Source organism: Anomaloglossus baeobatrachus, chromosome 4 (assembly GCF_048569485.1).
Source record: "Anomaloglossus baeobatrachus isolate aAnoBae1 chromosome 4, aAnoBae1.hap1, whole genome shotgun sequence".
NCBI classification, from domain to species: Eukaryota; Metazoa; Chordata; class Amphibia; order Anura; family Aromobatidae; genus Anomaloglossus; species Anomaloglossus baeobatrachus.
In genome coordinates this window covers 394,379,585-394,404,749 of record NC_134356.1, presented here as the reverse complement: position 1 = coordinate 394,404,749, position 25,165 = coordinate 394,379,585, and the positions used below count along the sequence as shown (strand labels likewise).

The window sequence follows — 25,165 nt, the reverse complement described above, 5'->3', positions numbered from 1 at the left end:
ACCCACTGCAGAATCCGTCGGACTTCCTGGATGGTGGAGGCTGTGGCTTCCACCCACTGCAGAATCCGTCGGACTTCCTGGAAGGCTTGACGACTGCGAGTGCCGCCTTGGTGGTTGATGTATGTGACGGCAGTGGCGTTGTCCGACTGGATACGGATCTGCCTGCCCTCCAGCCACCGATGGAAAGCCAATAGGGCTAGATACACTGCCCTTATATCCAGAATATTGATGTGAAGGGATGACTCTACCGGAGTCCAGGTTCCCTGAGCCCTGTGGTGGAGAAAAACCGCTCCCCACCCTGAGAGGCTCGCGTCCGTGGTGACCACAGCCCAGGTTGGGGGTAGGAAGGATTTTCCTTGCGATAGAGAATTGGGAAGGAGCCACCACTGAAGAGACGTCTTGGTTGCAAGGGAAAGGGAGACGTTCTTGTCGAGGGAAGTCGACCTCCTGTCCCATTTGCGGAGAATGTCCCACTGGAGTGGCCGCAGATGGAATTGCGCGAAGGGCACTGCCTCCATTACTGCCACCATCTCCCCCAGGAAGTGCATGAGGCGCCTTAAGGGGTGTGACTGACCCCGAAGAAGTGATTGCACCCCTGCCTGCAGAGAAAGCTGTTTGTCCAGCGGTAGCTTGACTACCGCTGACTGTGTATGAAACTCCATCCCGAGGTAAGTCAGTGATTGGGTCGGTGTCAACTTGGATTTCGGGAAGTTGATGATCCACCCGAACTGCTGGAGAGTCGCCAGAGCGACGGTAAGGCTGTGTTGACACGCCACCTGAGAAGGTGCCCTGACTAGGAGATCGTCTAAGTAGGGAATCACCGAGTGGCCCTGAGAGTGTAGGACCGCCACAACGGATGCCATGACCTTGGTGAACACCCGTGGGGCTGTCGCTAGGCCGAAAGGCAATGCCACGAACTGAAGGTGTTCGTCCCCGATGGCGAAACGCAAGAAACGTTGATGTTCGGGTGCGATCGGCACATGGAGATAAGCATCCTTGATGTCGATCGATGCTAGGAAGTCTCCTTGTGACATCGATGCGATGACCGAGCGGGAGAGATTCCATCCGAAACAGTCTGGTGCTCACATGTCTGTTGAGTAGTTTGAGGTCCAGAACGGGACGGAATGAACCGTCCTTTTTTGGCACCACGAACAAGTTGGAGTAAAAGCCGCGACCATGTTCCTGAGGGGGAACAGGGATCACAACTCCTTCTGTCTTCAGAGCGTCCACCGCCTGAAAAAGTGCGTCGGCCCGATCGGGGGGCGGAGAGGTTCTGAAGAAACGAGACGGAGGACGAGAGCTGAACTCTATCCTGTAACCGTGAGACAGAATGTCTCTCACCCATCGGTCTTGAACATGTGGCCACCAGGCGTCGCAAAAGCGGGAGAGCCTGCCACCGACCGAGGATGCGGTTCGGGGATGCCGAGAGTCATGAAGAGGCCGCCTTGGAGGCATTGCCTCCGGCGGCTTTTTGGGGGCGAGACTTAGCCCGCCACGCATAGGAGTTCCTCTGGCCTTTCTCCGGCCTGCTGGACGAAGAGGCCTCCTTCCACACAAAGCATAAAACTGAGGAGCCCGTGATGCACGGGAGGGTGTATAGGCAGAGGGGAGGGGTTACACTTTTAAAGTGTAATACTTTGTGTGGCCTCCGGAGGCAGAAGCTATACACCCAATTGTCTGGGTCTCCCAATGGAGCGACAAAGAAACAACACCTAAATTATACAATAAGCAGTGCACCTGCAGTCTATACCCCACATCAGTATAGGTCACACAGTAAGTATTCCATTGCAATATACTGCCCATAATATGAGTTAACCAACATTTTTTAAAGCAACCACATAAGTCCCAGCCATTCGCAGTTCACCTCGTTCCAGCAATAATATTATTCAGTTATGAGAAGAAGAACCTAATCCTCCATACTGTCTTGCAGCAGTGCCGAGAAGGGAAAACCCAGAGTATCCAACCACACCCCCAGATCTTATGGAACTTCTTCAATGTATTTCTTTTCAGGTATACCCCAATCTCCAATCAAAGTACCGCATTAACTCTTTCCCTAAGTTCCTCGATGGCTGGAGGAGCCGAATCCAGCCAGTGGTAGACCAACAGTTTCCTGACCACATATAAGAGACGCGTAATACCAATCGTCACCACCGAGCTCAAGTCCATCCCCCCTCCGGGAGACCCAGAATACATGTACAGTAACAGGCCTTGGCTGTAGACATATATTAAAAACCTGCCCGATCAGTTCTAATACTGCCCTCCAGTAGTCCTCGATATTCCCACAAGATTACATCATGTGAAACAGATTAGCATTCTCCCGCCTGCACCTAGGACACAGATCATCTGTTCGGATCCCCATCTTATGTAATAGACTAGGTGTCATGTACACTCTATGCAGCAGAAATAGCTGCGACAATTGTTGGCTTTCAGAGACAGCAAGGCTTGGAGTCTGAGACAGGACATCTTCCCATTCCTTATCCATCATAGGGCCAAAGTCCCTCTCCCACTTTTCTCTAGCTTGCAAAGGGAATTGGTCAAGGTACCTAGATAGCATGGCTGTATATAACCTAGAGATAATACCGTAGGAGCAGTCAGCTGTCCATAAGAGTGCGATTCCGCCCTATATTAATACCCCCATGATGTGTGTCTTGTAGGTGTGCCAGAGTGTACTGGTAGAAGGAACTATGCTCCCAAATTCAGCTTGGAGCTGTCCAAAACTTTCAAGTACGTTATTTTGAGGTATCTGAGACAGCAGATGTACACCCCTACTCACCCACATTCTCCAGCCCAGGAGTTTCTGCAGCTCTACTAGTCCGTGATTATGCCACGAGGGCCAGTATTCTGTTACTCCTGGTATTCCCAGCAACTCTTTCCCTCTATCCCATAACTTGTACAGCAATGCTAATGTTTGATGTAGTGGTCGGGCTTTGGGAGAGTATCCTGCATCCAAAAATGCCACCGGGTGTCCCTATTTTGCAAGGCCCTTCACTAATTTGCCCCCAACGTCTTATGCCTCATCTTTTCCCCATCCCCTAAAATGCTGCACCTGTGCCGCAACATAATAAATCCATGGGTTGCGGACTGCCGGACCCCCCTCCTCCTCCCCTCTCTGCAGAGTCTCAACATGAATTCTGGCCTGTTTTTTCCACAAGAGTTCCCAAAACAGAGTATTGATTTTGCGAAAAAAAATTCCAATGGATCCATATCGTGGCATTGTGGAGAAGGTACAGAAGTTTGGGAATCAGCACCATGTGTAATAGATTAGTTCGGCCAGTAAGGGACATCGGGAGTCGACACAAAGCATCTATGTTATTCCTAAACTGAATTAACACCGGCTCCAGATTGTGAGCACAGTAATCTCGTGGTCGGGCACCAACCACTATCCCCAAATATTTAAATGTATCCACCGTCTGAATTGGCAGCCCCAGAGTAGTGAAATTAGATGGGAGCAGATCGATAGGGAGCAGAGCTGACGTCTCCCAGTTTATTAGGAATCCCGAGCGCCTGCAAAATTCTTTAATATTAATTGCTGGGTCCATGCTGGCTTCTTTCTGAAGACTCCAAAGTTGGGAAAGTGACAGATGTCTGGAAAGAAGGGAATTTTGTTACTTACCGTAAATTCCTTTTCTTCTAGCTCCAATTGGGAGACCCAGACTATTGGGGTGTATAGCTACTGCCTCCGGAGGCCACACAAAGCATTACACTAAAAAGTGTAAGGCCCCTCCCCTTCTGGCTATACACCCCCCGTGGGATCACGGCTGCTCCGTTTTAGTGCTAAAGCAAGAAGGAGGAAAGCCAATAACTGGTTTAAACAAATTCAATCCGAAGTAACATCGGAGAACTGAAACCGTTCAACACGAACAACATGTGTACCCGAAAAAACCAAAAATCCCGAAGGAAACAGGGCGGGTGCTGGGTCTCCCAATTGGAGCTAGAAGAAAAGGAATTTACGGTAAGTAACAAAATTCCCTTCTTCTTCGGCGCTCCATTGGGAGACCCAGACTATTGGGACGTCCAAAAGCAGTCCCTGGGTGGGTAAAGTAATACCTCAAGTTAGAGCTGCAAAACAGCCCTCTCCTACGAGGAGGCAACCGCCGCCTGCAGGACTCTTCTACCTAGGCTGGCGTCCGCCGAAGCGTAGGTATGCACCTGATAATGTTTGGTGAAAGTGTGCAGACTCGACCAGGTAGCTGCCTGGCACACCTGTTGAGCCGTAGCCTGGTGTCGTAATGCCCAGGACGCACCCACGGCTCTGGTAGAATGGGCCTTCAGCCCTGATGGAACCAGAAGCACAGCAGAACGGTAGGCTTCAAGAATTGGTTCCTTGATCCATCGAGCCAGGGTGGATTTGGAAGCCTGCGATCCTTTGCGCTTACCAGCGACAAGGACAAAGAGTGCATCCGAGCGGCGCAGGGGCGCCGTGCGGGAAATGTAGATTCTGAGTGCTCTCACGAGATCCAACAAATGCAAATCCTTTTCATACCTATGAACTGGATGAGGACAAAAGGAAGGCAAGGAGATATCCTGATTGAGATGAAAAGAGGATACCACCTTAGGGAGAAACTCCTGAATCGGGCGCAGCACTACCTTGTCCTGGTGAAAAACCAGGAAGGGAGCTTTGGATGACAGCGCTGCCAGCTCGGATACCCTCCGAAGAGACGTGACCGCTACCAGAAAGGCCACTTTCTGTGAGAGCCGAGAAAGTGAAACATCTTTCAGAGGCTCGAAGGGCGGCTTCTGGAGAGTAACTAGTACCCTGTTCAGATCCCATGGATCTAACGGCCGTTTGTACGGAGGGACGATGTGACAAACCCCCTGCAGGAACGTGCGTACCTGAGGAAGTCGTGCTAGACGCTTTTGAAAAAATACCGATAGCGCTGAGACTTGCCCTTTAAGGGAGCCGAGCGATAAGCCTTTTTCCAAACCAGATTGCAGGAAGGAAAGAAAAGTAGGCAATGCAAATGGCCAGGGGGACACTCCCTGTGCCGAGCACCAGGATAAGAAAATCTTCCACGTTCTGTGGTAGATCTTAGCAGACGTGGGCTTCCTAGCCTGTCTCATGGTGGCCACGACCCCTTGAGATAATCCTGAAGATGCTAGTATCCATGACTCAATGGCCACACAGTCAGGTTCAGGGCCGCAGAATTCAGATGGAAAAACGGCCCTTGTGACAGTAAGTCTGGCCGGTCTGGTAGCGCCCACGGTTGGTCGACCGTGAGATGCCACAGATCCGGATACCACGACCTTCTCGGCCAGTCTGGGGCGACGAGCAGGGCGCGGCGGCAATCGGACCTGATCTTGCGTAGCACTCTGGGCAAGAGTGCCAGAGGGGGAAACACATAGGGCAGTTGGAACTGCGACCAATCTTGCACTAAGGCGTCTGCCGCCAGAGCTCTGTGATCGCGAGACCGTGCCATGAAAGTTGGGACCTTGTTGTTGTGCCGGGACGCCATTAGATCGACGTCCGGCCTTCCCCAGCGGCGACAGATTTCCTGAAACACGTCCGGGTGAAGGGACCATTCCCCTGCGTCCATACCCTGGCGACTGAGGAAGTCCGCTTCCCAGTTTTCTACGCCGGGGATGTGAACTGCGGATATGGTGGAGGCCGTGGCTTCCACCCACATCAGAATCCGCCGGACTTCCTGGAAGGCTTGCCGACTGCGTGTCCCGCCTTGGTGGTTGATGTATGCCACCGCTGTGGAGTTGTCCGACTGAATTCGGATCTGCTTTCCTTTCAGCCACTGCTGAAAGGCTTGTAGGGCAAGATACACTGCCCTGATTTCCAGAACATTGATCTGAAGGGAGGACTCCTGCTGAGTCCACGTACCCTGAGCCCTGTGGTGGAGAAAAACTGCTCCCCACCCTGACAGACTCGCGTCTGTCGTAACCACCGCCCAGGATGGGGGTAGGAAGGACCTTCCTTGTGATAATGAGGTGGGAAGAAGCCACCATTGAAGAGAGTCCTTGGCCGTCTGGGAAAGGGAGACTTTCCTGTCCAAGGACGTCGACTTCCCGTCCCATTGGCGGAGAATGTCCCATTGAAGTGGGCGCAGATGAAACTGCGCAAACGGGACTGCCTCCATTGCTGCCACCATCTTCCCCAGGAAGTGCATGAGGCGTCTTAAGGGGTGCGACTGGCCTTGAAGGAGAGAATGCACCCCTGTCTGTAGTGAACGCTGCTTGTCCATCGGAAGCTTCACTGTCGCTGAGAGAGTATGAAACTCCATGCAAAGATATGTTAGTGATTGGGTCGGTGACAGATTTGACTTTGAAAAGTTGATGATCCACCCGAAAGTCTGGAGAGTCTCCAGCGCAACGTTCAGGCTGTGTTGGCATGCCTCTTGAGAGGGTGCCTTGACAAGTAGATCGTCCAAGTAAGGGATCACCGAGTGTCCCTGAGAGTGCAAGACTGCTACCACTGCTGCCATGACCTTGGTGAAAACCCGTGGGGCTGTCGCCAGACCAAACGGCAGGGCTATGAACTGAAAATGTTCGTTTCCTATAACGAAGCGTAGAAAACGCTGGTGCTCTGGAGCAATCGGCACGTGGAGATAAGCATCTTTGATGTCTATTGATGCTAGGAAATCTCCTTGAGACATCGAGGCAATGACGGAGCGGCGGGATTCCATCCGGAACCGCCTGGTTTTCACGTGCTTGTTGAGCAGTTTTAGGTCCAGAACAGGACGGAAAGAGCCGTCCTTTTTTGGCACCACAAATAGATTGGAGTAAAAACCCTGACCTCTTTCCTGAAGAGGAACAGGGATCACCACTACCTCTGCCCTTAGCGAGCACACCGCTTGCAGAAGAGCATCGGCTCGGTCGGGACGTGGGGAAGTTCTGAAGAACCGAGACGGAGGACGAGAACTGAACTCTATCCGGTACCCGTGAGACAAAATGTCTGTTACCCACCGGTCTTTGACCTGTGGCAGCCAAATGCCGCAAAAGCGGGAGAGCCTGCCACCGACCGAGGATGCGGAGGGAGGAGGCCGAAAGTCATGAGGCAGCCGGCTTGGAAGCGGTTCCTCCGGCTGCTTTCTTTGGACGTGAGTGAGTCCGCCAGGAATCTGAGCTCCTCTGCTCCTTCTGAGTCCTTTTGGACGAGGAGAATTGAGTCCTACCCGAACCTCGAAAGGACCGAAACCTCGACTGTCCCTTCCACTGCTGAGGTTTGCTTGATCTGGGCTGGGGTAAGGAAGAGTCCTTACCCTTGGACTGTTTAATGATTTCCGCCAATTGCTCACCAAACAGCCTGTCTTGAGATAATGGCAAACTGGTTAAGCATTTTTTGGAAGCAGAATCTGCTTTCCATTCTTTTAACCATAAGGCTCTGCGTAAAACCACCGAGTTGGCGGACGCCATTGACGTACGGCTGGTAGAGTCCAAGACCGCATTGATAGCGTAAGTTGCAAACGCAGACATTTGCGAGGTCAAGGACGCCACTTGCGGCACTGATGGACGTATAATCGAGTCCACCTGCGCCAGACCAGCTGAAATAGCTTGGAGTGCCCACACGGCTGCGAATGCTGGAGCAAACGACGCACCGATAGCTTCATAGACAGATTTCAACCAGAGGTCCATCTGTCTGTCATTGGCATCTTTAAGTGAAGCCCCATCTTCCACTGCAACTATGGATCTAGCCGCAAGCCTGGAGATTGGGGGGTCCACCTTTGGACACTGGGTCCAGCGTTTGACCACGTCAGGGGGAAAGGGATAACGGGTATCCTTAAGACGTTTGGAGAAACGCTTGTCTGGAGAAGCATGGTGTTTCTGGACTGCTTCTCTGAAGTCCGCGTGGTCCAGAAAAGAGCTCACTTTACGTTTGGGATACCTAAAATGGAATTTCTCCTGCTGTGCTGCTGCCTCCTCCGCTGGAGGAGAAATATCCAGCAGTCTATTGATGGCCGCTATAAGATCATTCACCATGGCGTCACCATCAGGGGTATCCAGGTTGAGAGCAGTCTCAGGATTAGACTCCTGATCACCTATTTCTGTCTCATCATACAGAGAATCCTCTCGCTGAGACCCTGACCAGCGTGATGACGCCGAGTGTCTCTCCCAGCGAGCTCGCTTAGGCTGCCTGGGACTGTCGTCCGAGTCCGAGCCTTCAGCCTGTGATGTCTGGGACCCCCTTGGAGCACGGATTAGTTCCAACTGAGGGGGACCTGAATCAGCAGTGCCCATGGTCTGAGTGACCGGCCTGGACTGCAAGGTTTCTAGAATTTTTGTCATAGTCACAGACATCTTATCAGCAAAAACTGCAAACTCTGTCCCCGTCACCGGGGCAGGGTACACAGGCGTCTCTGCCTGGGCCACTACTAGCATAGACTCCGGCTGACGAAGTGGCACAGGGACCGAACATTGCACACAATGGGGGTCAGTGGAACCTGCCGGTAGATCAGCCCCACATGCGGTACAGGCAGCATATGAAGCCCGTGCCTTGGCACCCTTGCTTTTTGCGGATGACATGCTGTTGTCTCCTCAGAGCAATATAGGGGTATAAGCCAAGAAGCGACCGTACAGTGCAATATATATATATATGTACAAACAAAAGTACACAAAACAACACTGTGGCACTAGTGGGGTCAGCACTTAGGTGCTGCTTACCGCCCGCCTAATAGCGGGTGTGTGGTCGCCAGAATCCCCTGTCTGGGTCTCCCAGGGCTATGTCCGTTCTCCAGCTCAGACTGCGTGCAGGAATGGCTGCCGGCGTCCTGTGAAGAGGGGCGGGCCCGTGGGCGTGTGCAGACAACGAGCGGGAAACTGGCGTCCTACTGTGCCCAGTGAGAGGGCTGGAGTATGTAAATAAGACTCCAGCCCTCGGCGCTGCTATTGTACAGCGTCTCTCCCCTGCCCTGACTGACAGGGCTGGGGGCGGGAACGAACGTAACTAGGCCACAGAAGCCGGGGACTAGATTTATCAGCGCTGCCGTCGTAAAAGCACGGTCGGCGCGAAGTCCCCGGCGCACTACAAGTCTCAGCCGCGCCGCTGTCTCCATGGCGGCCGGCGCGGTAGTTCCCCACATAAACTCACTCAGCTAAGCTGCCGTGAGTAAAACCCAGGCGCACAGCGCCACTGTCCCCGGCGCACTAGAACGCCCAGCAACGCTGGAGTGTGTCTGTGCCTGTCTGCACGGGGACACAGAGTACCTGAATGTTGCAGGGCCTTGTCCCTGATGGTACCCAGCTCCGTATCCAGCAGGATCTCCGGGTCTGTGGATGGAGCCCGGCCTCAGAGTCTGGAGGCCGGTAAGATCCCACTTCACCAGAGCCCTCAGGGGGATGGAGAAGGAAAACAGCATGTGGGCTCCAGCCTCCGTACCCGCAATGGGTACCTCAACCTTAACAAACACCGCCAACGAAAGTGGGGTGAGAAGGGAGCATGCTGGGGGCCCTAGTATGGGCCCTCTTTTCTTCCATCCGATATAGTCAGCAGCTACTGCTGACTAAACAGTGGAGCTATGCGTGGATGTCTGACCTCCTTCGCACAAAGCTTGAAAACTGAGCAGCCGTGATCCCACGGGGGGTGTATAGCCAGAAGGGGAGGGGCCTTACACTTTTTAGTGTAATGCTTTGTGTGGCCTCCGGAGGCAGTAGCTATACACCCCAATAGTCTGGGTCTCCCAATGGAGCGCCGAAGAAAACTCAAATGGTTCAATAACCACATATATGGTGGTGTAAATGTAAAACTGCCAAACGTGATAATCAACTATCCTAAAAACATGCACCCTTGACTTTTTAAAGGAAAAAAAAAAAAAACAAACAGGATGGCCCCATGTATGGTCTTCTGCTAACCAAGACCAATTAATTAACCCTTACCTTGATAATCCTCCTGCTCCTGACGTTCATTGATGTCTAGAGTGAGCTTCTTCATCCTCATTCTTTCTTCTTGCTCTGCTTGCTGCTGACTCCAGTGATTTGCAGCTAATTGTGAAGACATGGGCACATTCAGAATCTTAAACTGTGGAGACACAAACAAAGAACAGACAATTATTGAACCGCACTACACTCCGGCAAAAATTCACATAGCATTCTACTTTAGATCTGGTTATGCCATGTATGAGCATTAAAACACAAAGACCACTATTGATTCTGAATAATGCCTCCAGAACATTACTTAGGACCAATTATTAAAACAACAGAGGGGTTTTATTGCAGTTCTCCTAACATCACTGTAGACCATCTACGTTTTGGACGAAGAACAAAGATGTGCGGTGATTCTGTAATCCCCGCCATTGATTATATTATCAGAGATCTGTTTCCGTTTCAGTAAATAATACTTGGTAGAAGAGATTAGCATTGATGTGCAGAGTATTTGCCAGGACTGCAGATTACCAGAAAGAACCTAGAATCGGTAACACAATACTGTGAGTGTTTTATCCACCGATGGATCAGGAGTCAGGAAATGAAACCTCCTCTAGTCTTCCATCTGATTTACTGCACAATTTCTCCATAGTATTTCAGGTACAATTTCTGTCTCATTTACAAGATAGTAACCAAAATGATTGCTCCCAGCTTGATTATCTCAGTGACTATTCTATCTATCCTTTACTTTTATCAAAGTCTCAAAAACTAATTTTAGACATACACCAACAGCTTAACCTATATCCACAGGTGGCCGACTTTTGTCATCATTGTCACCCCCCTCCCATCCTTTCCTCACTCCTCCTCGTCAAATGCTACCTTTGTTAAAGTATTGCACCTCTGCTCACTTGCATCTACTGATATATGCCAGGTCTCATGAGTGAGCGAAGACCGGTATCGCGGACTGGTCCTATTGAGCAGGTCAATTCACTAGTATAGGGAAGGTACTCAATACTGGCCGATCGCACAAATGGCTTGGCAGGTATCTGTGGAAGTGAGGTGACAAGCCCTGCTCACCTCTCAATACATAAGTACAGCTGGAATACCCATTTGCTGAATTTCCATCTTGAATGCCAACTTCTAAAGGTGGCTTTACACGCTACGATATATTGTACGATCGCACCCGCCCCCGTCGTTTGTGCGTCACGGGCAATTTGTTGCCTGTGGCGCACAATGTCGTTAACCCCCATCACACGTAATTACCTCCCTAACAACGTCGCTGTGGGCGGCGAACATCCTCTTCCTGAAGGGGGTGGGACGTTCGGCGTCACACAGCGGCCGCCCAATAGAAGCGGAGGGGCGTCGATGAGCGGCCGGAACACCCCGCCCACCTCCTTCCTTTCTCATTTCCGGCGGGACACAGGTAAGCTGTGTTAGTCTTTCCGGGGGTGTCACATGTAGCGATGTGTGCTGCCTCAGGAACGACGAACAACCGGCGAGCAGAAGGAGGAACGACATTATGAAAATGGACGAGTCAACGATCAGGTGAGTATTTTTGCTCGTTAACAGTCGTTCAGAGGTGTCACACGCTACGACATCTCTAACGATGCCGGATGTGCGTCACAAATTCCATGACCCCGACGACATATCGTTCGATATATCGTAGTGTGACGGTGTCTTAACACTTGACATAACACTTGCCTGGCGCTTGTTGCCTCTCCTTGTCAGCATTACAAACGGCATTGTGTCTCCGCACTCAGTCTCTCCTTCCCCACTTGCCAATGTTGGTCCTTTCTTTAGCTGACTTTTAAGCTGTAGGGGAATTGCAACGTCCAGTTGATGCACTTTCACAGATTCTCCAGTACGCTGCTACAATTATGCAGAGAAAACCAAAGCAAATCATAATTTTACTGAATAACAGAGGATACATAGACTGGAAAAACAAATAAAATGCAAGTATGGAACATTCTTCATCTGTCAATCCGTTACCAAAAGTGCATTCAGCCATTTCTTAGTTTCACTATTAAATATATAAAAGGCCCTACTAGAGATGAGCAGACACGTGAAAGTTTGGGTCCGTCTGGACTTTAAAGTCTGGTTCAGGACTTGGATGCCGAACAGCATATAAGTCAATGAAGAATTAGACTTGTGTGCTGTAAAATAGTTGTGGTAAGGGCCAGGGGGCTGCAAAAAAAAAAAAAAAAAAAAAAAAAAAAAGCAAAAGGGGACAACTGCTTTGCAAACAAATGTGAATAGGGAATAAAATAAATGAGTAAATAGAAGTAGGCTGCCACCTATTTTTGATAAACAGATAGGGTAAACCAGATAGCTGCGGGCTGCATCCCTCATCTGTCAGCTTTACCTTGGCTGTTAGCAAAAATAGAGGGGATCCCATGCTGTTTTTTTTTCAAATTAATGTATATATATATAAAAAAAAAAAAAAAAAGTGTGGGCTCCGCTCTATTTTTGATAACTAGCCAAGGTAAAGCAGTATTGCAAAATTTGCGTTGCCCCACACTTACAGATTGCCTTGGTGCTGTGGGAATTGGGGTCATACTTTAGGGGTTTATGTCAGCTGTGAAGTGACAGCTGGCATCAAGCCCAGGGGTTAGTGATGGATAGATATCAGACATAGCCATTACTAACATGGCAAGCACAGAGTTAAAAATAGACAGGAAAAAAAAACGGATTTTTGTGTACTCACCGTAAAATAGTTTTCTCTTATCCATCATTGGGGGACACAGGACCATGGGTGTTATGCTGCCTATCCATAGGAAGACACTAAGTAGATGCAAAAGCATAGCTCCTCCTCTGCAGTATACACCCCCTGGCCGGGCCAGGCAAACTCAGTTTTAGTACACAAGCAGGAGAAAAAAAAACAGTAAAAACTTCTCAACAGAGGAACATGAGAAAAAAAAGAGTCATAACCAAATAAGGTACTGAGAGAACCAAGGCCCAACAGGGCAACAGGGTGGGTGCTGTGTCCCCCAATGATGGCTAAGAGAAAACGATTTTACGGTGAGTGCACAAAAATCCGTTTTTCTCTAACACCTCATTGGGGGACACAGGACCATGGGACGTCCTAAAGCAGTCCATGGGTGGGAAACAAAAGAAGACAACACAACCCAAAGACTAGGAACCAGTCCTGGACAGCCTGGAGCGCCTACTGAGAGAGGTGCTCTACTGCCGTTTGCACAATTTTCCTACCCAGATTTGCCTCAGCTGAAGCCTGGGTATGGACTCTGTAATGCTTTGAAAATGTATGTAGGCTAGACCAGGTCACAGCCTTACACACACCTGTTCCACTGAAGCCTGATGCCGAATGGCCCACGAAGCGCCAACTGCTCGCGTGGAATGAGCCCGCAGCTCACTAGGAATGGGCTTGAGTTGCAAGCGGTAGACTTCCTGGATCGCAGAGCGAATCCAGCGAGCCAGCGTTGCCTTTGAAGCTGCTTGTCCCTTCTTAGGCCCCTCAGGAATGACGAACAAAGAGTCCGTTTTCCTAAATGGGGCTGTCCTGGATATGTAATATCTGAGAGCTCTGACGAGGTCTAACGAATGCAGAGACCTTTCCACCCTATGAACTGGGTGTGGACAAAAGGAAGGCAGGACAATGTCCTCGTTCAAATGAAACTGGGTAAGAACCTTTGGAAGGAAATCTGGGAGAGGGCGCAGAACCACCTTGTCCTGGTGAAAGATCAGAAAAGGCTCGCGGCAAGAGAGTGCTGCCAGCTCCGAAACTCGTCTGATGGACGTAATTGCCACTAAGAATGTTACCTTCCAGGACAGAAGAGTAAGGGAGGATTCCTTGAGAGGTTCAAAGGGAGACCTCTCTGGAGACTTTCCAGAACGAGGTTGAGGTCCCATGGTTCCAGCGGCCGTTTGAACGGGGGAACTAGATGGGAAACGCCCAGGAGGAAGGTCTTGACTTGCGTTTTTTGAGCCAGGCGGCATTGGTAGAAGATCGAGAGCGCTGAGACCTGCCCTTTAAAGGGAACTGAGAGCCAACCCCGCTTGCAAGCCAGACTGTAGAAAATCGAGAATTCTGGGGATGGTCAGAGGCATAGGCTGGACGTTAGTTTCTCTGCACCATGAAAGGAAGATTTTCCATGTACGGTGGTAAATGCGGGCTGAAGCAGGCTTTCGGGCGCTAATCATGGTGGCAATAACCGCGGGGGAGAATCCCGCTCTTGTTAATATCCAGGTCTCAATGGCCATGCCGTCAGCTTCAGGGCTCTGGAGTTCTGATGGGAAATGGGCCATTGGGTCAGCAAGTCTGGGATGTCTGGAAGGCGCCACGGTGCATCTGTGAGCATTTGTACTAATTCGGCGTACCAGGCGCGCCTGGGCCAGTCCGGTGCTATCAGTATCACCGGGACTCCCTCTGCCTTGATCTTCCGGATTACCTGCGGCAGCAGTGGTAGAGGTGGAAATATGTAAGGCAGGCGGAATTGGTGCCAGGAGCAGACTAGAGCATCCGCGCCGATGGACTGCGGGTCGCGTGACCTGGCGATGAACGCGGGTACCTTTGCATTCAACCTTGAGGCCATTAGGTCCACGTCTGGTGTGTCCCAGCGAGTGCAGATGTGTAGAAACACATCTGGTTGGAGGGACCATTCTCCGGCAGCCAGGCCTTGGCGACTCAGAAAGTCTGCTGCCAAGTTCTCTACCCCTGGTATGTGTACCGCTGATATCACTGATCCCGTCGATTCGGCCCAGCTGAGGATCTTGTGGGTCTCGAGATAAGCCGCTTTGCTGCGGGTGCCCCCCTGCCGATTGATAGGCTACAACTGTCGCATTGTCCGATTGGACTCGAATCTGACGACCCGCTAGCAGAGGGCTAAACGCTCTGAGCGCGAGGAAGATTGCGCGGAGTTCCAGGATGTTGATGGGGAGGAAAGACTCCTGGGGCGTCCGACGTCCTTGAGCAGTGTGGTGCAGGTACACTGCTCCCTAGCCTAGGAGGCTGGCGTCCGTGGTCAGGACCAGCCAGTTCACTTGGAGAAAAGATCTCCCCTTCGATAGGGACGAGGACCGAAGCCACCAGCGGAATGCGTACCTGACTGAAGGAGTCAGGTGAAGATGTCTGTCCAGGGAGAAGGGGCTCTTGTCCCAGGCCGCTAGAAGGGCTAGCTGCAGTGGGCGAAGGTGCACTTGAGCAAAGGGTACTGCTTCCATAGCTGCCACCATCCTGCCGAGCACTTTCATGCTGAATCGAATGGTGCGAGACGGAGGACATAGAAGGCAGCGTACCGCTCGTTGAAGAGCGAATTCCTTGTCCTGAGGGAGAAGGATCAAGCCCCGACGGGTGTCCAGGGACTTGCCCAGGAAGGTGATAGATCGTGATGGGATCGGGGATGATTTGTCCAGATTCACTAGCCACCCTAAGCGGTATAGGGTGTCCACAGTGATTTGTACGCTGGTTGAGCAGTCGCGGAAGGAGGGGGCCTTGATGAGGAGGTCGTCCAAGTAAAAGAGAACGACTACTCCCCTTGCGTGAAGGACGCTCATGACTTTGGTGAAGACCCTTGGTGCGGTGGCAAGGCCGAAGGGTAGAGCTACGAATTGAAAGTGTGAGTCCTGAATTGCGAAGCATAGGAACTTTTGGTGATCTGGGGCGATGGGTATGTGCAGGTACGCGTCCTTGATGTCTATGGAGGCGAGGAATTCCCCTTCGACCATGGATGCAATAATGGACCATAGGGACTCCATTCTGAATCTCCGTACGTGCACATGTTTGTTTAGGTGTTTGAGGTTCAGGATGGGTCGAACTGACCCATCCTTTTTGGGGACCACAAAGAGGTTGGAATAAAAACCCCCGAACTTCTCGTCGTCTGGGACAGGTATTATCACTCCTGCTGTTTGGAGCGAGTGGATTGCTGAGAAAAAAGCCTCGCGTCGTTTTTGAGTCTTTGGGGGGTTTGAGAGAAAGAACCGACTCGGGGGTCGCGTCCGAAATTTTATGTGGTAACCGGAAGACACAAGGTCTGGCACCCATTTGTTGTCTGAGGCAGGAGCCCAGATGTGTTGAAAGAGCCGCAGTCGACCTCCTACAATGAGTGCGTCTTCCGGGGCGCCGAAGGAGTCGTGAGGGGGGAAAACGTCGTGGCCGAGTCTCCCTAGTCCTAGACTGTTTCGGTCTAGGCTGCCATGACGAAGTGGGTTTCGGGGAGGGCTGAGAAGGTCGGTCCCTGCGTAGTCCACGGCTAGTGGCGGGGACAGCACGGGATGTCGACCAACCAAATGAGTTTCGAAAGGAGCGTAACGAGGACTGTGGACGTCTGGTGAAGGACGTCCTGGGCATCAGCTGGGGGAGGGAGGTACTCTTTCCACCCGTGGCGTCAGAAATGAGTTTGTCCAGACGTTCGCCAAACAATCGGTCTGGAAAAAAAAGGAAGGCCCATGAGAGACTTCTTGGAGGCAGAGTCCGCTCGCCATTGTCGGAGCCAGAGAGCTCTACGGATGGCTATGGTATTTGAGGCGGCAAACGCTGCGCAGGTAGCAGCGTCCATGGAGGCCTGGATGAGGTACTCTGCCGCAGCGGCAATTTGAGCTGTTACCTCTGTGAAGTTGTGAGTGAACTGGGATTCCTCAAGCGAAGTGTTAAGGGATTCTGCCCAGACCGAGATCGCCTTTGCGACCCACACAGAGGCAAAGGAGGGCGAAAGGGAGGACCCCGCAGCCTCAAAAGCAGAGCGGGTGAGGTGCTCCACCTGTCTGTCTGTCGGGTCCTTAATGGAAGAACCATCGGGTAAAGACAGGAGTGTCTTTGTGGTAAGGCGGGAGACCCGGGGGGGGGGTGTCGACCGAGGGCGGATCGGCCAAGCCCTTAGGGGCAGGTGAGGCAAAAGGGTACCGAGACTACCGAAGCGTCTGTCAGGCCTCTCCCTTTGCTTTGTGAGGATATCCTGAAACTCTGGGTGATCAGCGAAAACCTTTTGGGGTTTCCTTGCCCTCTTAAAAGGAGACCGCATGGTCAGTGGTAGTGGATGGGGGATCATCCACATGCAGAGTTTGGTTGATTGCTGCTATAAGAGAGTCTATTGCAGTTTGATCATCTCGGGGTGATGAAACCCAGGAATCCTCCTGGTACAAACAGCATTCTCCCTCCTCCAGCTCTTCAGAAGCCGTGGAGCGTGTGGGAGAGCCTGCCCTGTGTGCTCCGGAGGGAGAGCCCGCTGGAGACACCCGGCCGTGTGCCCTTTTCCTGATCCCTGCAACCGGTGAAGCATGTGCCCGGATTACCTCAGAAGGATCCTCTATAGGGGTATCCTCAGGCTGTGTTCTGTCCAGGGACCCAGAAGGGTGTGGAGGACGACATTGCATAGTCAGAACAAGGTTCTGTGACAGTTTTTCCATGGATTGGGACAGAAACTGTGCCCAATCCGGTGGGCTGGGGGCCCTAGGCTCTGGGCGCCCTAGGCTCTGGGCTGCCGGTTGCGGCGGTGGTGGCAGGGGGGTCTTGGGGGGCTATAGGGGCACAGGACTCACAGAGAGAAGAGGTGTGTTTACGTGGTAGGTCAACGTGGCAGGCAGTGCAGGCTGAATAATAGACTATGTGGGCCTTAGCCCTCTTAGTGCCTTTTGAATTTTGCATGTTCCTAATAGGAGTATGCCAGGAGGGGGAGCAATGCTCAGCAGAGCTACAATTGATAGCAAGCACCTCACCAGAATCAGCCGATGACCCTGTCCTCAGGAAGGCTTAAGCTCTATGAAGATATTGCAGGCTTCCCTGGGGGAGGGGCTTATTGCGCCCGCGGGGGGCGGGGCTTAGCACTTAAAGAGCGGGAAGATGAGTCAGTGTGCCCCCCCCTGCTGTGGGTAGTAAAAAACGGCGGGAAGGGAGCTTCTGAGTTTTCCTCCCTCTCTCTACAGTCAGCACACAGCTTGTCGGCTGTGGTTATCAGCCGGCTTTTGCTGGAGCAATTAAACAGAGCGGATAACACACAGCGTGAGTCCCTGAGCCCTGGGTCCTCCCCCCTGCCACCGGGAAGTTATCTGCAAGACTTTCTGCAAACAGCAGAACTTCCCCCCAGTCAGCAAGCTAGAGAAAGTTAACACTGTGTGTGCAGGATCCTTGCTCCTTGCACATAAATACTGTAAATGGCCTGGGAGCCTTCTGCAGCGTCCTTTCTCCCTTTGTCTGGGAAACCAGTCAGGGGGGATCTCACCTGCTTTCCAGGTAGTGAAAATAGAGCCAGCTTGCTGTGGCGTTGTCATATTCAACTCAGAGCCTGCAGAGAGGGGCTGAGGAATCAGTGCCATCTTCAGCTCAGAGCCTGCAGAGAGGGGCTGAGGAATTGGGCTATAGGGCACAGGCCTCTACCCTGGGCTTTGGAAAATCAGTGTCTGTGGAACCCGTCGTCCAGCCCAGGATCCAGCGTCGCGGGAGGGGGTACGTGTAGGCAAAGCTTCACGTTCCCACCCATTGATGGTAGTGGGAGATCTGTCCCAAAAGGAAACCGTCGCCCTCAAAAAATAACAAACCTTGAAAGGAAGTGCCTCCTACAGACACTAACCTAAAACTGAGCTTGCCTGGCCCGGCCAGGGGGTGTATACTGCAGAGGAGGAGCTATGCTTTTGAATCTACTTAGTGTCCTCCTATGGATAGGCAGCATAACACCCATGGTCCTGAGTCCCCCAATGAGGCGTCAGAGAAAGTTTAATTTGAATAAACACTTCCCCACACGCCCTCGTTCAGCAAATTATTTATGAAAGGAAAGTAAATCCTCAACGTTGACATAATCCAATTGGGGAATAAACATACCCTCGTCCACCAATTTATTAATTAAAAATTAAATCCGGGAAGTTTAGTTGTTATCCAAAGAGTAATTTCCCACAACATCCATCGATTCCTATGGAGAACCTTCTCAGAACAAGGCTCCATAAGCTCATTTCTGGGTCAGCGGCAGGGTCGGAATTTCTCAGGAGTGTGAGAAATTCCAGGTCTGATGCTGACCGGCAGCGACTTATGCAGCGTTGCTCTGGGAATGTTCTTAGAATGACACTGGGATCTGGGATCCCCTGTATTTTTGATCAACAGCCAAGGTAAAAACTAACAGCTGAGAGTTGCAGCCCGCAGTTGTCTATTTTACCTGCACTGGTTATCAAAAATAGGCAGGAGCCCACGTCTTATTCTTTTTCACTTTATTGTTCACAGAAGCAGACAGGCAGATTCTGCATGCAATAAAGCTTTTTGACTGTTGAAAGGCTGCAGCGCAACCAAAATTTAACATACGAACAGTACCCAAACACCGAACTATTTTTGTTGTTTTTTTTTTTTTAAAAAAAAAACAACAAATCAGTGTTCGGGTCTGTCACTGACACTCGCTGTTCTTGTACAAACCTCAAACTTTACAGTTTGTTCATCCCTAGACCCTACATAGGGTCTGTTCCTGAGATATTGTGTCGGCGAGCAAAGAATTAAGCAGATTGATTTAATAAACCAGGCTCTTTTGTTTATGTGTGAGATAAATTGCTGTCTTAGAGGTTTAACACTGGTTTACTCTTTTCTCCCCATTAAAAATACATTAACACTCAGTTGATCAATGGGAGATAAGAGGGTGCATCTTAAAGAGGTTTTCCACTTTAACCCCTTCACGACCGGCCGATTTTTCGCTTTCCGTTTTTTTTTTTCGCCATTCTTTTTCTGAGAGACGTAACTTTTTTATTTTTCAGTCAATATGGTCATGTGAGGGCTCATTTTTTGCGGAACGAGCTGTACTTTTAAATGAAACCATCAGTTTTCCCATATAGTGTACTAGAAAATGGCAAAAAAATTCCAAATGCTGAAAAATTGCAAAAAAAGTGCGATAGCACTATGGTTTTTGAGATATTTTATTCACTGTGTTCACTATATGGTAAAACTGATGTGTGGGTGTGATGCCTCAGGTCAGTGCGAGTTCGTAGACACCAAACATGTATAGGTTTACTTTTATATAAGGTGTTAAAAAAAAATCGGAAGTTTGTCCGAAAAAAGTGGCGCACGTTTTACGCCATATTCCGTGACCCGTAGCGTTCTCATTTTTCGGGATCTTAGGCTCAATGACAGCTTATTTTTTGCGTCTCGAGCTGACGTTTTTAACGGTACCATTTTTGCGCAGATGCTACGTTTTGATCGCCTCTTATTGCATTTTGCGCAAAAGTTGTCGCGACAAAAAAACGTCGTTTTGGCGTTTGGAATTTTTTTGCCGCTACGCCGTTTACTGATCAGATTAATTGATTTTATATTTTGATAGATTGGGCGTTTCTGAACGCGGCGATACCAAATGTGTGTATATTTTTTATTTTTTTAACCCTTTAATTTTCAATGGGGCGAATGGGGGGTGATTTGAACTTTTAGGTTTTTTTGTTTTTTTTTAATTTTTTAAAACTTATTTTTTAACTTTTTTTTTTATTTTACTAGTCCCCCTAGGGGGCTATTGCGATCAGCATTCCGATCGCTCTGCAGTATCTGCTGATCACAGCTGCAAGGCTGTAAACAGCAGATACGCTCTCTTTCTCTTTTGCTGTGCCCCGGGCACAGCGAAAGTGAAACTAAGTCAGGTGTAGTACAGGAGTCAACTCATCACATGACCCTGTGCTACCATGACAACTATCGGGAGTCACGTGATCGCGTCACGTGACTTCCGGTTTCGGCGGTAAGTAAAAACTTTACCGCGATCGCGCTTATAATGGCACTGTCATGTATTGACAGCGCCATATAAGGGGTTAATCGGCACGAGCAGATAACGATTCTGCTCGTGCCTAGCAGGCACACATCTCAGCTGTGAAAATCAGCTGAGATGTGTGCCGATCGCGGCATGCTGCCGCCGGAGGACCGCGGGCAGTAAGATTATGTCATTTAGGACGTAATTTTACGGCCCGCGGTCGTTAAGGGGTTAAAGAAAGTAGAACCCAAATGTTCTTATATACTTAAAATAATAAACTTTGCAGAAATTCACCCTCCTTTGGTCTGGGAAGGTCAAGCACCTGCTCTTTTTGGTATACAACAGCATTTTGTATCCACTTTCCTTAAAGTAGAAAACCCCTATAAATTATACATTCCCTCCGATAAAGAACTAAACCATCAATCTATCCGGTCTCGGCTTACTTTGCAGTTATCTATTGATGGACAAATATACCATTCAGAAGCTCTTTATTCAAGCTCTTCCTGACCAAAAAATGTCTAAGGCTGCTTTCACACATCCGGTTTTTGCAGTGCGGCTCAATCCAGCTAAAAAACCTATGCAACGGATGCAGCGAAAAAAACGGATCCATTGCATATGTTTTTCGATGCGGCCCGTCCATTTTTTGACGGATGCGGCTTGATACTGAGCATGCACAGTGCAAAAAACCGCATCCGGCGGCCATAGGCTTGCATTGTAAATCGCACCGGATCCAGCGTGATGCTTTTTTTTCGCTGCACAAAAAAACGTGCCAGGCAACGTTCCCCATCCGGCCGCCGCATGGGCTAAATATGTCGCATCCGGCAAAAAGCGGACGCAACGCAAGGCCATGCAGCACAATACGACGCTAATGCATGTCTATGTGAAAAAAACGCAACCGGCGGCAAAAAAAAAAAAATGGTTGCGTTTTTTCTGCAAAGCACCATATTGTGCTGCACTGCAAAAACCGGATGTATGAAAGCAGCCTAAGTGACAGTAAGTGAAGAATAATGTGTATCTACTTTATTTCCCATTTCCTAGTCCTTAGAATCTATAAAAGCATGCACACATTCATATACAAATGGCATAAGTAGATCTCACTATCCTTTAGTTAGAAGTTTCTCATACAACACTTTTTGCTAAGAAAGCACCAGTCTGTATATGTTGTGTCTGGAGTTGCAGCCAAGACCTATTCAAACAAATGAGGCAAATATTGCAGTAACTGACAATCAAGGATAAGAGTTGTGCTGATCCAAGGTGAACATAAAATAAAATAAAAAAAAAAAACAAAAACAAACCCAGAAATTCATAAAAACAAAAAAAATTGGATATATATATCTAGGTTACAAAAAGGTCCCCGGGATTTCAGAAACATCAAAGCAGACAGATGCTCACCATGACAGTATTCAGAAAGGTTTCATAAATGGCCTAAGATGGGAGAAATGTTTGGCACATGGCCACATACCTGAAGATTTTCCAGCATCATCTTATCAAGAGCCTGAATGAAGTCTTCATCCTCTGCACAAGGTACATGTTTGATCCCACCTCCTTTAATCATCACCTCCTGAAAAAGAAGCAACTCTCTCAACAATGCCAAAAAGATTGGAATTTAGATGTAACATTTCAAAAAGCAAAATTACTTCAGTGAATGAGAAAATTCTAATGAAGGTATGTGACATCTGATAAAACTGAATCCTTGAGCATTTAATCAAGATTTAATTCAATCTGAAAATAACCCCTTAATGCTCCATTAGTGATATATATGTCACAGAGGACGTTTGGGTGTACGGAGCAAGCTCAGGAGCGGAGCCTGCTCCACACAGGCTCGGTATTGGCTGTTCTATAATGGGAGCCAGTCTCTAATAGTAGCAATCAGTTCCGATTGCTACTGTTAACCTCTTAAATGCCTCTATCAATCACTGACCGATGCATTTCTGTCACGCCATCTCAATTTGGGTAACTATCGGCAACCTACGACACGATCGTGGGGTGCTGATGGGTTGCTGTGTGGCAGCCGGTGGGTTGCTTTACAACTTGGCTGTTGGCATTATGGTAATATAACAACTTGCAAAATTGATGTTTTTTTTGTCACACCTCCCACAAAAATAAATAAATAAAAATAAATAAATAAATAATAATAATAATAATAATAATAATAATAATAATAATAATAATAATAATAATAATAGATACCACTGAAGGCTACATCCCCAAAACAAGCAATCCTAGAGGTTTGATGTGGGGGAAAAAAATAAGTCACAAATTGTAAAACAAGAAAAAACAAAAACGGATTTTTGTGTGAGTTACGGTGAGTTAAGTACACAAAAATCCGTTTTTCTCTGACGCCTCATTGGGGGGGTCACAGGACCATGGGACGTCCGATAGCAGTCCATGGGTGGGAAAAGTAAAAAACAAGATAATGCAACCCAAGGACTAGAAACCAGTCCCAGACAGCCTGGAGTACCTACTGAGAGAGGTGCTCTACTGCCGTTTGCAGCATTTTCCTACCCAGATTTGCCTCAGCTGAAAACTGGGTATGGACTCTGTAATGCTTTGAAAATGTATGTATGTAGGCTAGACCAGGTCGCAGCCTTACATACCTGTTCCACTGAAGCCTGATGCCGAATGGCCCACGAAGCGCCAACTGCTCGCGTGGAATGAGCCCGCAGTCCACTAGGAATGGGCTTGAGTTGCAAGCGGTAGACTTCCTGGATTGCAGAGCAAATCCAGCGAGCCAGAGTTTCCTTTGAAGCTGCCTGTCCCTTCTTAGGCCCCTCAGGAATGACGAACAAAGAGTCCGTTTTCCTAAAGGGGGCTGTCCTGGATATGTAATATCTGAGAGCTCTGACGAGGTCTAACGAATGCAGAGACCTTTCCACCCTATGAACTGGGTGTGGAAGAAAGAAAGGCAGAACAATGTCCTTGTTCAAATGAAACGGGGTAGGAACCATTGGAAGAAAATCCGGAAGGGGGCGCAGAACCACCTTGTCCTGGTGAAAGATCAGAAAAGGCTCGCGGCAAGAGAGTGCTGCCAGCTCTGAAAACCGTCTGATGGACGTAATTGCCACAAGGAATGTTACCTTCCAGGACAGAAGAGCAAGGGAGGATTCCTTGAGAGGTTCAAAGGGAGACCTCTGGAGACCGTCCAGAACGAGATTGAGGTCCCATGGTTCCAGCAGCCGTTTATACGGGGGAACTAGATGGGAAACGCCCTGGAGGAAGGTCTTGACTTGCGGTTTTTGAGCCAGGCGGCATTGGTAGAAGATTAAGAGCGCTGAGACCTGCCCTTTAAGGGAGCTGAGAGCCAACCCCGCTTGCAAGCCAGACTGTAGAAAGTCGAGAATTCTAGGGATGGCCAGAGGAATAGGCTGGACCTTAGTTTCTCTGCACCATGAAGAAGGGAATTTTGTTTACTTACCGTAAATTCCTTTTCTTCTAGCTCCTATTGGGAGACCCAGACAATTGGGTGTATAGCTTCTGCCTCTGGAGGCCACACAAAGTACTACACTTTAAAAAGTGTAACCCCTCCCCTCTGCCTATACACCCTCCCGTGGACCACGGGCTCCTCAGTTTTGGTGCAAAAGCAGGAAGGAGAAAACTTATAAATTGGTCTAGGGTAAATTCAATCCGAAGGATGTTCGGAGAACTGAAGACCAAGAACCACAAGAACAATTCAACAACATGTGTACACAAAAGAACAACCAGCCCGAAGGGCACAGGGGTGGGTGCTGGGTCTCCCAATAGGAGCTAGAAGAAAAGGAATTTACGGTAAGTAAACAAAATTCCCTTCTTCTTTGTCGCTCCATTGGGAGACCCAGACAATTGGGACGTCCAAGAGCAGTCCCTGGGTGGGTAAAAGAATACCTCGATAAAAAGAGCCTAAAACGGCCCCCTCTTACAGGTGAGCAACCGCCGCCTGAAGAACTCGCCTACCTAGACTGGCGTCTGCCGAAGCATAGGTATGCACTTGATAGTGCTTCGTGAAAGTGTGCAGACTAGACCACGTAGCTGCCTGACACACCTGCTGAGCCGTCGCCCGGTGCCGCAATGCCCAGGACGCACATACGGCTCTGGTAGAATGGGCTTTCAGCCCTGAAGGAAGCAGGAGCCCAGAAGAACGGTAGGCCTCAAGAATCGGTTCCTTGATCCACCGAGCCAAGGTTGACCTGGAGGCCTGAGAGCCCTTACGCTGGCCAGCGACAAGGACAAAGAGCGCCTCTGAACGGCACAGGGGCGCCGTGTGAGACACGTAGAACCGGAGTGCTCTCACTAGATCCAAAGTGTGCAAATCCTTTTCACACTGGTGAATTGGATTAGGGCAAAAGGAAGGCAAGGAGATATCCTGATTTAGATGAAAAGAGGATACCACCTTAGGGAGAAATTCCGGGACAGGACGCAGAACCACCTTATCCTGGTGAAAAACCAGGAAGGGAGCTTTGCATGACAGCGCTGCCAGCTCAGACACTCTCCGAAGTGATGTGACTGCCACCAGGAAGGCCACCTTCTGCGAAAGACGGGAGAGAGAGACATCCCGCAGCGGCTCAAAAGGCGGCTTATGAAGAGCCGTCAGGACCTTGTTAAGATCCCAAGGTTCCAACGGATGTTTGTAAGGTGGGACCATGTGACAGACCCCCTGCAGGAACGTGCGGACCTGCGGAAGCCTGGCTAGACGCTTTTGAAAAAATACGGAGAGTGCCGATACTTGGCCATTGAGAGAG

The 25,165-nt window shown here is 49.7% G+C and overlaps 1 protein-coding gene across 3 annotated transcripts in view; it reads right to left on the bottom strand.

Annotated features, from left to right (window-relative positions):
* Window positions 1–25,165, bottom strand: part of UPF2 (UPF2 regulator of nonsense mediated mRNA decay) — a 224,149-nt gene that overhangs the window by 16,320 nt on the left and 182,664 nt on the right. For all 3 annotated transcript variants that reach the window (XM_075345277.1, XM_075345275.1, XM_075345276.1), the window contains exons 18-20: window positions 21,913–22,011; window positions 11,503–11,670; window positions 9,817–9,958 (exon numbers count right to left, since the gene is read on the bottom strand). In XM_075345277.1, coding sequence (XP_075201392.1) covers window positions 9,817–9,958; window positions 11,503–11,670; window positions 21,913–22,011 — 409 coding nt within the window. The remainder of the gene's footprint in view (window positions 1–9,816; window positions 9,959–11,502; window positions 11,671–21,912; window positions 22,012–25,165) is intronic.